We start from the raw sequence: 12432 nt of genomic DNA on the forward strand, positions 1-12432 counted from the left end.
TTAATCTTACATGGGCATTGTTTCTACAAAATGAAAGATCTTTGTAAAACTGTGCTCTATCACATTGCCTCTACAAACACGGTACTTCTTGCTAGGCTGAAAGGTGAGCCCTATTGGTGACCTGAATGTTCCAGACCCAGTTTCTGGCTACTTTAAATTTCTTAGCTTATGAGTGAAGTGTGTTTCATAGTTTTTTTTGCAAGACATGAGTATAGTGTCTGTCCCCCTTCCCTTCCCATTCCACCCCACCTCACCTTTCGAAATTACTGATTTCCTGGTGACATCCAAAAGGTAGGCAATAACACCTAGCCAGGACATCTAGCCAATAACATCTAGCCAGGACATGCTGGCAGCAGGTGAGCTCCTTGGGTAAGAAGGAGCAAAGGCTGGCTGCATTTACTGGGATAAATAAATTTAAAGGCATTTAAAGGCTCCTTCTCTTTCAAGTACATGTCCCAGTCTGTATGACATTTTCAGTGTATGACGTTTATGTTAGGTGAAGAGGGTGCAGTATTTGGGTGTTTTTGCCACAAACGTTTGTTAATGCGTAGTAATCAGCAGGTTCCTGCTGAGGCCTGGGGGCCAAGCAATGGGACATGCTGGCTTTGTGGGCCTGGCAGTGCACCACCACCAAATAAGGCGGTTTTCAAGCAAAAGGTGTAGGCACCACCAGTCTCACAGCTGTCTCAGCTTTGGTGTGGCATCTGATGTCTTCATTCCTACAAGCTGCATTTCAAACACACTGGGACCTTTTTATTTTGGGGGGGAAGGAAAGACAGAGACTGTCCCCAGCCCAAGCAAGCCCTGAGAGTATTTCTTTGTCCAGGCCTTGGCTTCCTTGTAATTAAATGACTCATAAAATTGCTCACATACAGTTCTGCAAACAAACACAGGAATGTGTCATATTATTAAATGTTGTTGGGTTTTGGTGTTTGGTTAGGTTTTTGGTTTTTTTTCTTTCATATAGCTGGCATGGAAAAAGCTGTGGGAGTTTTGGGAACAAACTGTGAGCTTTGTACTTGTGCTTGTATAGCAGGAGTACTGGTTTGCATTAACTCGGGTACAATGTGACACTGCAGGGTGAATTTCTGAGACATGATTCAGTCTTTGCTTTTTCCTGTAATATGACTTGTGTAGTACTCCAGCACCAACAAGAACCACTACTTGTTCTGCTTATTCCTTATAAGTAGAAACCACAAAAAGATGAGGAATGCCATGCTCACTCCCTATGGCAGCTACAGAGTGGACAGACAAAAAGGAAGTCATGGCTGACTGAGGAGTTTAAAAATAGTACCTCACTGCTGCATGCCCCTGGGGAAGCAGTAAAACCGTGAATATACAATTTTAAAATACCCAAAGATATGTGTATACATGACAGAGCCAACAACATATTTACAGAAGAAAAAGAAAAAAAATATTTTGTGCTCTAGTGTATTAGAAGTGTGCAAAAAATGAGGTGGCTCCTGAGTGCAAGGTGTGTAGCTGTATGTATAGATACAGCCCAGTTTGGGGCATTTACTGGTAACAGAGGAAATCTTGTGAAACGAAATGATATTGATAATTAGGTTTTTATAAAGGTATAAAGATGTGTCATTACTGGGGAAAATTAAGGAAACATTGACTCTAAATACGTATCTTTTGGGAAAAGAAACATCAAACCTAGCCAAACAGTCAATTTACATATGCTCCAAAGTAGAGTGGGAAAAACACCCCAAAGTGCTGCCCTGTGACAAGCACAGTGAGCTTGTACCTCTCATGCATTTTGTGCTCCCTGCAGCCATCTCCTTGTTATCTAACAAGATAACAAGTTTTCTTGTTATCTTCTAGAACTATCACGGAAGACCAACATTATTTATTTTTTCCAGCTGGTCTCAGCCTCAAATTAGGTGGTGGAACCTGATACACCAGTCAGAGAGAAATCTTTTGGTAACACTGGTGAAATCTGCACATTAATTAGAACAAGACATAAAGATGCAGCTACAAAGGTTGTGCAGTAACAACTGAGGAATAAATAATTATTGAACTCAAGTATGAAATAATCACAAGAAATATTTGTAGATGAGTATAAGTGTGTAATATTTTTAAAGGTAAGTCTTTAAGCTGTTCAAGACACAGCTATTAAAGTTCTCTGCTACATGTTCTGCTGCTCAGTCATGCAATTATAGTCTTGCTGTTGCTGAAACTGGCACAATTTCTCTTTATTAAGCAGGAAGTAGGAAGAACAGATGTTGATAGTAAAGCAGCCACTGGCAGGTGGCAATGGAACAGGACAGTATCACCGAACAGTTCTTTGCAAAATTTTTTTCTATCTTTTTCTATTGTTGAAGAAATGTGTTGCATTTCTAAGGTGGCAGAGGCACAGGGAGCCTGGCACTCAGCTGACTGAACCTCTGACTTGTGGAGTGTGCTATATGGGCAGTGATAGCTGCAGGCGCATGGCAGTGGCATTCCCCCACAGGCACTTTGATACACTTAAGCAACACCTAGCAGTTCCTTGACATGTCATCTTAAGGCATTTGCAGCAGTGGATAGACACGGGGAGTTAATGATCTCTGCACATTTACACTGGACTGGTCATCCAGGGACTATTTACATTTGAAGCAATGAATTTTAATGGACAGTAGTGTAATGTTTTCCCCAGTTGCCTCTTGTTTCCTCCCTTCTCTGGTTATCAAGAAATGTGCACACCTCCACTGCCTCAGGGAAGCAGTCATTATACTCCATGCAGAGTTAATTATATGTCAAGGAACCCAGTGGGTCTTTGTCTCAATTATCACATACGTGACAGGAAAGAATAAAATACCTATTTGGACATAGATGCACAGCTCTAGCTTGGTTTCAGGGAACTCTGAGTGACTGGAGGACTGTTCTCAGGATTTGCCTTACATCACTCTGACTGTTTTTTTAAACAGGAATCTACTTTCTTATTCTTCTTCTGCATGCCTTGCAGTCTTCAAGTCTTCTTGAGTCTGAACTCACTAAACTTAGGGCTGGTAATTACAACTGCTTGCTTAATGTTTCCCTATATTATTCAATCCATATGTCATCCTCACTCCCTTCTAGGCACGTGTGGGGCGTAGTCTCTATCTTTCTGCATGCAATCCCTCATTGCTGTGATCACTTAAAAGACAAGGGGACACTGAGTCTCACAAGTCTTGGATAATCATCCACAGCTGACTATCCACCATATAAACAAATGATGATTCGTCCTCACATGCAACATTGCTTCACAGCAAGGAGCAAAGAGAGCGTGTCCTCTGTAACACGCAGGCACAACAGCCGGGGCAGAGAAGAGACGCCAGAGATGGCCAGACAAGTGTTTCCCTCCAGCTGTGTTCAGGTATTGCCACCTCCTGGCAGGGCTGGCATGAGGACACACTGCTGCCTCAGTGCATGGCCTGCCTCTGCAGGCCAGACTGCTTGCAGATGGGCTCTTTGGCAAACTGGCAGGGCTGACTGTGCTGATTCAAGGGTGAAAATTATGGGTATTGCTCACTGTCTGATTAAAAGCCCCCTTTTTGCACAGTGTTAGAAGCAAGGACAGGCTGGACCAGGCTTTTAGGATGTTTGAGTGTGTCTTTAAGGGAAAAGCCACATTCTTCTCATACTTCAAAATAATACTCCATGATTTTGTAAATTTAAGCCCTAACCAAAGGTGTAAATACACAGTCTTCCTCCAGTGAAAATTCCTCTTAGCATGTTATTACCTAGTTCTTCTTTTCCACCAGCCTCCCTAACTACATCCTGCCGTTTTCTACCCTTCAGCTCTGTCATGACAATCATCTGTAGGATGACACCACCAAGTGGCTTTTCTGAGACAAGTCAATCTAAAAACAGACAACCAGATCCAGACAGCCATAAGAGAAAAAGTCCCTTCATGTCAGTTGATGGTGCAGCCCTACAAGTGGGAAGGTGCAGCAATTAGGCCAGATTTGCTACGCAGGAAAACATCCACAGAAGAACAGAGTCAGTCAGTCACTGACTGATCACCCCACAAAGGTAAGTACCTGCTTGAAGAGTTATCTACTTTTCTTGTTTATTATTCAAATTCACATTCACACTCATCTAGCCTTAGCTTTCCTGAGAACCTGAGCACGCAAAAAAAAAGCTAAATGAAAGACTAAGATGTTGCTGTTACTATTTTAGAATACATCTGTATCTGAGGGAGTCTCCATGTCATACAATGTGATTTAAATCTGGCATAGATTTAAATCTTACACCTCTAAGGCAGAAATTCTTGTCTAGCTGATATACTGCACTGACTCCTCACATCTCTAACCTTCCAGATTCAGCACAGTATTGTTGTGAATCACTTTGAAAAGACATAGGTGCAATAACAATGTGCATATTTTGGGAATTTCCTGCTATTCCTGAGCCCAGGCTTCAGTAGCCTTATCTGTCCTGGTGGGTACCTTTCACTACCAGTAGGTAAATCTCAGTCTTCCACAACAATCACAGTAACTCAGTACATATACACACAGCATCAGGATTTTTTACAAAGCATGTAATTATGAAAGGATTCTTGTTAAGACAGCATATTTTGTAAAAGTATCTTTAATTAAAATGTTAAAACCGAATTTTTTTATTTCATGACACTTTATATTCTCATTGTAAACTTTTGTAATGTAATAGTGAAGTTAAAAATAATCAAGTAACTCCAGAAAGTGATGTTGACATTCACTCAGAAGAGCAGAAATAAACCTCCAGGTTTGTTGTATCAGACATCACTTTTAAAGAGAGTGAGAGATAGAGATGAATATATCTCTCATTCTGGAAAACTGAGTACTGTCACTCGCTGGTTCATAGAGATTTGTGCAATTTGTTTATAGCTAATATCCCCATAACTGCACTAATTGCACATGTAGAGATAACAAATTCTCTGCAACATAACTAAAGTGACAAAAGCTATGTATAACCATGGCTAACTTCTACAGAAGCTGGTCTTGTAGAAAAATGTTTCTTAAAAAGAGAACAAAATTAAATCATCTTCAAGGCAAGTCACATTTGGTCAAATTTGAAACACAGTCTATTACACTCAGTATCTTCCAGTAGCCTGTGGTGCCTTGCACTGGACAGCCAAGACTAAACTACTAAAAGGCATCAGATATTACTTAACAAATAGACCTTAAACTTAGTAAAAAGAAAAAAAAATACCAGTAGCTTCTACATTTGTTTATAGATCCTGTCTTTTATGAAAATTATTTCACCCTTTCTCAGTTTAATTGCTCACACAATTTAATTATTAGAGAAAAAAATACCACTTTATCTCTAAGAATACTCTGTTCACACAAAAACTAAACACGTGTGCTCTAACCAGCCATATGCAATAAATATATCTAACTCTAAATCTTATTTTTTATATTCTTCTAAAATCTCTATATCTAGCAGACAAAATGTAAGTAGATTCCTGGGATATATGCAAATGACAATAAAATAGATGCTTGTAAGTAATAAGTGATAGAAATGTTGCTATTGATAATATTTAAAATGAGTTTGAGAAAGTAAAGCATAAAGGTAAAAACAGAATCAGAAATTGACTGCATAATTTGTAATTACTCTACTATACTTCCAGTTTAATGGAGATGCACACTACATTACAGAAGAGTGGCAAGACAAATGCCTTTTCCTGAGATGTCCACTGAGATTTGTCCCACAGGACAAATACTAAGATTTTGGAGCTGGTAATCTTGTTGTCCATATGCCCATTTTAAAGTAATCTTGTTGTCCATATGCCCATTATAAAATATCTGAACTAGACAAGAAATTTAACTTTAGAGGTGGTAAGGTGTGGTGAAATTCTCACATGCTTTTTAAAGAAGGGTTTTAAGAAAAGATAGAAATGATTGCTGCTCAAAACACAACACAAGGAGTTATGGTATACCCAAATAGAAAAAATGTGTCCAGAGAAGGATGGAAGAGCACAGAGAAAGGTAAGTGCTGCTGCATCACAGGTGTATTTTCAGGAATGCAGTGTTGGAGTTTATGTTAAAATATAGAATCATCTTAGGTGCTGGGATATTTTCTTCCAAGATGAGATCAAGCCTCTGAGTTCCCAGTTTTCACTAGGAAAAAAGTAACTCCCTGAGGAACATCTGGGCTGAGGAACAAAAGAAGAGATGAGGAACAAAACAAAATGGTCACATTTAAAAGGTGCAATGATGTTAGAAAGTCAGAACTCCCAATTCCCCTCGGCTTATTTTACTGCTAGGAATAATGTGATTTGGTTTAAAAGGGCTTGGTGATAAAATCAAACACGCTGTCAGTCAAAGCATCTGACACACTTGGCACAGTGAATTTGCTTCATAGTGAGAAATGTTTATCCTATTCTTCCTCGAGGAAAGGAAGGCTGCAACAACTAAATACATTGAAAGGCTAATAATGTTGATGAGAAGAATTTAAATTTCAATCTGCATTGAAGTATAGGAGAGGAAGAGGGCTCAAAGTCATTAAATAGGTTTTACAGGACTGCAAAATGTAATGCAAATAAAGCTGTAAATAAAATGAAATGGAATGTAGCAAAAGTACAAGCATCTTATCCAACATCCTTGCTGCGCACTTTGAGACTGTTACACTTCCAAAACTCTTTTGGGGCTGGATTTTGTGTAAAAGGTAAGAGAAGGCAACCTTACAGACACAAGGCTCAGCTCTGAAAATGAAAGCACAAAAATCGAGGTTGCTTGGTTTTGGAAAATGTGTTGCTTCTCAGAGGGTGTTGGCTGGAGACGAGGAAGCTGCTGCTCTCCACGCTGTTAGTGGGAAATGTCGTAATAGTAGTTACGTAATCTCATCTCGACTGCAACAAATCCTGGCCGGTCGTCAACGCTGTGGGAAGATGACAATTGTCACTGTGAGGGAAGGACAGAGCTGTCAAGGTTCATGGGCCTTACAGCCCTTGAGACTCCACCTCAGTGACAGCCCACTTAAAGATGCTCGCAGTATTTTAAGGCTACAAAAATGACACTACAAAATTAATACCAAGTGACACATACTACTACAGAGCATCCAGTCAGTGGATTTACTATCATGCCTGTTTGTGGTTGATGAAGGTACTAAAAAAAGAAATGGTAAATCAGCTCCATTCAATTTTCTACTTCATTTACTTTAGTAATAATCTGGAGAAAAGAGTATTTCCTGTGCAATATCTGCCTTATAATGGTAGTACCATCACACAGAGTGGTTAGAAGCACTCAGAGGAGCCTACCCACACACCATATGACTCTACCATCTTTCTTTTATATCTGCAACTGTTTATTTATTTGGAGAACACAATTAAACTGACAACAAGCCCTTACTATTTTACATTACACATTAAGGTCGTTACTCTGCCTGACCTGAACCTTCTTTTTAAAATTTATTTTCTTTCTAATAATAAAGATATTTTAGTACAAAACCAAAATCAGCATGCTTTATGATATGTTTGTTACTAAAAACAAAACCTGTTCCCTTTCACTGTAGAACGGCTACAGTTTTCCTTGAGTCAAACCAAAAGGTAGAATTACTTTTTGGTTCTTTCTAGAGTACTGGATTTAATAAAGCTAACAAAGAACCAAGGTACCTAAAAATGAAGTACCAGAGGTCCTTAATGTAGAACTTTTGGACAAACCTATTCTCCTGATGGTGAACTGGAAGAATAAGTGATATTAGAGTAATTTTGGATGCTTTCTGGAGACTTCCTACAGTTAAAAGTAACTTCAACAGAATAGTTTAAAACAATAAAACATGAAAGAGTTTTAATACATTTTTGCAATACAGTAATCAAAAAATCAGGTAGGCTTTATTTTTTTTCTGTATTTCATAATTTTAATTTCCAAATGGTTATGAAACAGAAAAAAATGTTTCTGACATATCAGAAAAGATGGTTTGCCTCTCACTAATAAGAAGTCAGTGTGGGATCCAATTTGAATATATTCTGTTATTCGGGAAGAGATAAACAGCTCAAAAAAATGAAATATTGAGAAATCAAGCAAACATTTTGGCAATATGACTTTGAAATTTCAGTAAAGCCAAAGCCTTGGAAATTAAAATTAAATGAACTACAATGCAAAATGAAACAAAATATTTGCTTACTTTCAAACATTCTTTTCAAAATGCATTAGATTGATCTTTTTGTGCAGTTATTTTTTTATGACACCGTGTATTTTGTATATAATTGTTCCAGTAAACTCTGTTCTACAAAATTGGCTTTTTGTAGTACACTCTATAACTCAGATAATTTTCACCTGAAAATGCAATTGAGTTCTGATCTTGGAGTATGGTTGCAAGCTAAACTCCAGCTGAAAAGATGCATTTTGAAGTAACGCCTACTCACCCCCTTTCTGGCTATTAATCATGTAGATTAAAATGTACTTCTATCAAAAGAGCATCCCATCACACTCACTTGTATGTCCAGCACAATTGCATTAGACTGTAGACTTCCGTTGGGCAGACCTCAGGACGTTCCATTCGTTCCCCTCTTTCAATCATCTGAGCAACTTCACCACCTTTCATTCCCTGGAACAGGGTGACCGGAACAGTCATCCAAGTTGCAAATGATTACAGCACACATGACAGCATAAATCAAACAGAGGTCTGGAATTGATTTTTGGGCTATCCTTTGACTCATTTGTTGCAGCAAGTCCTTTTAGTTAGGAAAAGATATTGGTTCAAATTTGCTCTGAATTTTTAAAGAAAAAACATGACCAAATAAAATCACTCACCTTATATGGTTTTTGTCCATAAGAGAAAGCTTCCCACATTAAAACCCCAAAGCTCCAGACATCACTTTTGCTAGAAAATTTGTAGAAATTCATGCATTCTGGAGCATACCATTTGACTGGCCATTTTCCATGACTTTGTGCCTAAAATATGTCATAACAGAAAGGAAAAAAAGCAGACTAGATAAAATGATAAGTAGCAAACAACATCTGAATGCACATAATTAACGTTAACTTAGTTCTACACACATTTGTACTAAGTACCGTAATATTTCTGATGCAGTTAGCATTAGAGAAAATGGGTAACAGCTTCTTCTAAAGTGTTACAAAATTGTTCTAAACTTCCACTTTCAAAATAATGCATTGAAATTAAATCCATGGTAAAAAAAAGTGTAGCTAAATTACTTTGAGTCACACTTTTAGCAGCATTTAATTTAAAGTTGCTCTTTAGAATAATTTTTTCCATTTGGATCTCACAACGGCTAAGAGACATGTCCAGATGGTTGAAGTGGGTGCTCTATTTCAAAGCACAGTGACTTTCTTGTGGCAAACTGCAGTTCACCTAAATTATGGCACAATGCTGCTTTATGACCATTCAAGTGTCAAGCTATACGGTGCTAGATCTAGTGACAGGGCCCTCCTGCATCCTATGGAGTTGTAAAGAAAATGGACTTTGGTACTAATTCTCAAGGCCCTGAGACTGGGATTGGCAGGCTAGGCTAGGCTAGCTGCAGTGATTTGAGACAATTTTGAGATTGATTTCCTGGCAGCAGTGATAACTGTTCCTGCACAGAAAGGTCCTCACAAGGGAGCACGGGCTTGCTTTTCCTCTGCAGTGTTTCTGGGGTTGGATTATTAGTTTCAAGGAGCTGATAAAAGGGAATAAGCAGAAGGAAGAAGTAATTTGAATCACAACAGTGATATATCAGAAAAACAAATGTAGACCTCGTAACAGCCTTTGTCTCCCACCTTTTACCTTATTAAATGTTGCAAGTATTTTAATCACTTGAGGAGTACAGAGGTCCAAAGAATTTAAAACCAATATAAACAAATTTTGCTTAGGTTAATTTATTATTTAACAATGGTATCCCTTCAAAAACCTCCCCTAATTCCAGTGTATTAGTGCTAGCCTACGTTTTACTTGGACATGATGAGAACTGTTTTGCAACAAACACATTTTCACCCATTTATATAAGGTAGTATCTCATTTCCACAATAACTTTCAATCTTCTAATGACAAGTTTATCAAAAGGAAAACAAGTAGACAAGTAGAAGGAGGGACAAGCTTTTTCTTCTCTAAATGTCTTAATGTTGAACACATATTTTGAATTTGGTAATCTAGTATCTGGTTATAAAATAACAAGTGATACATAGTATTTCTCATTTTCAACTGCATTTCAAATGAAAATATCCTTATTAAGCTATGATCTACATAGTTTGTATGTTGTGTTCAGACCTTACCTTGTAATAATTTTCATCAGCACTAAGAGCTTTAGAAAGTCCAAAGTCACTAATTTTGGCATAATGTTGAGTGACTAAGAGCACATTTCTTGCAGCCAGATCCCTATGAACAAAATTATTCTCCTCCAGGTATTTCATCCCCATGGAAACCTGATGCACCAGCTCTGTTATATTCTTCTCTGTGACATGTCTGAAAATCACAATGGAATTTTAAAGAGGTCAGTAGTTCATTTTTATGACTTTTCATGGAGTTCAGATACATATCTTTTCTCTGAACTTGTACACATTACACTGGGAACCTGATTCCCTTACATTTAGCTAAGCTTCAACTTGAAAAGGCAACCTAAGCTCTTGTCCTGGGCAAGATGATGTGTGATCACATCAATAAAGGAGAAGATGAAGGATGTATGAAAAATCTTCATTTATTCAAAATACTCTATTTTGGCAGAAATATTCCACAGTTTGGAGACATATTCCAGTGAAGAATAACTAGTCATTAATTATTACATTAACAACATATAAATGTTAATTGTCCTTAAAGAAAAAGAAAATATAAAAGAAAGGAACTTTACCATTCCTATGGAATGGAATCAAAGTTTACATACCTATTTTTTTGCAAAAATTTGTTCAATGGCCCAAGTTCAGCCATTTCCATTACTAACATCCAGGCCTCAGCTTCACATATACCTATCATTCGGACAATATATGGGTTATCCAGTTGCTGCATTACATTTGCTTCTCTCAGTAACTCATCCTTAATGGCTGGATCATTACTCTCGTTCTTCAGAATTTTCACAGCCACAGGCTTGGAACCCCTGCAAAAGAGAATACAGTTCTGGGACTAGTTGCTGAAAAATCTGTGCACCAGTGCACACAATCTTCATCAGATATTTCCATTTACATAGTACAAATTGTGACAAAAGACAGAATTGACACTCAGAGGAGAAACAAACAGCCATAACAGGAACATGTCTCTATCAAATGCTCAGAAGACAGCTAATCAAAAGAGCTAGAATGGAAAGAACCTGAGAAAATTACAGATCGTCATAAAAATGCCTAAAGAAGCCTGAAAAAAAAAATACTGGACAAAATTTTCTTGTCCACTCCGGCAAGGATGGCATAAAGTTTTTCTGACAAGAAAAGCTATAAAGAGCTTTCTAGGCACTGGGGTGTTTTAGGGGTGGGACTGGAACATGCAGCACTGCCAGGTGCCAAGGCAGGGCTCTGAAACCTGAGAATCTAAGCCTACTTCTGCAACCTTCCATTCATACAGCAAACTGACAGCGTGACTAATGAGATCAACATAGCTCAAGTGTGAAACATGATTAAAATATACACAAGCTGAGACCAGAGCCCTTCAAATTTCTACATTCTACATTGGAAAAATAGAAATCCTTTCTGCCTCTGAAAACCTTGGTTAAAGAAATGCTTCCAACTTCAAGAGACGAGGGTGTGTACATAATCAGCCCATGCACATAAACAGCATACTGATAACATTTTACTATGTAAATGCATGAAGAGTCAAGTACAAACAGGATCTGTTCCTATTGACATGATGTGATGAAAATGTTACAACATGTTCTGTCTTCCTGAAAATCGACATTCTAGCTTCAGGAAACTGGTATTTATCACACTTCAGGCAAAACTCGTTTTGCTATAAGTAAACTGTTCATGGCACTCTCCACATTTTCTGACAGAGACGTTGTGCAGATGGGAATGGGGCAAGGCAGTGGGTTTCCCACTCTACTATGCCCATCAGGAAAGAAAATAGTCATAAACAGTACTTCCCCACTTTATGACAAAAATGAGTGCCTAAGTGTACGTACAAAGAGGGAAACTGGTGAATTTAGCTCAAATTAGCTACAGTCTGTTACCCCAAATGACAAGCAAAGATTACTGCCACTGCAAAAAGTAAAGGCTAGAGCTGTTACATATTGGATTCCATGAAAATAGAAGGCAACACTCACTTTTTCATCTTATAGAACCCTTTTTTTACAGTACCAAAGTTGCCAGAGCCAAGTTCACCTTCCTCCAAAGTCAACAATTTCCTGTCAAGAGTGACATTTTTTGGTTTAATTTCATCTGGATCGGCATATGGACTTTCATAGACCTCAGTATCCATGGGTAAGGCCTCTCTCTGATCACCTGCAGTTCAAACAATGAAAAAATTAGACATCATATCAGACATTTGTGCTGCCACATGTAATGTATTCATCTTTTCTATGTTCAAGACCATCAGTGTGTTTGACTTGCAAGGACATTATAAAGAAACCACATG

At 38.1% G+C, this 12432-nt stretch overlaps 1 protein-coding gene across 1 annotated transcript in view; it reads right to left on the minus strand.

Annotated features, from left to right (window-relative positions):
- Window positions 1-5014: 5014 nt before the first annotated feature.
- The window catches only part of SYK (spleen associated tyrosine kinase), a 46124-nt gene continuing 38706 nt past the window's right edge, over window positions 5015-12432 (minus strand). Inside the window, exons 9-14 of the mRNA XM_041399626.1 lie at window positions 12122-12299; window positions 10760-10969; window positions 10155-10344; window positions 8697-8837; window positions 8378-8490; window positions 5015-6822 (exon numbers count right to left, since the gene is read on the minus strand). Coding sequence (XP_041255560.1) covers window positions 6750-6822; window positions 8378-8490; window positions 8697-8837; window positions 10155-10344; window positions 10760-10969; window positions 12122-12299 — 905 coding nt within the window. The 3' untranslated portion in view covers window positions 5015-6749. The remainder of the gene's footprint in view (window positions 6823-8377; window positions 8491-8696; window positions 8838-10154; window positions 10345-10759; window positions 10970-12121; window positions 12300-12432) is intronic.

The sequence above is a fragment of the Onychostruthus taczanowskii genome, unplaced genomic scaffold (genome assembly GCF_017590055.1).
Source record: "Onychostruthus taczanowskii isolate IOZ18803 unplaced genomic scaffold, ASM1759005v1 scaffold167, whole genome shotgun sequence".
Taxonomy (NCBI): domain Eukaryota; kingdom Metazoa; phylum Chordata; class Aves; order Passeriformes; family Passeridae; genus Onychostruthus; species Onychostruthus taczanowskii.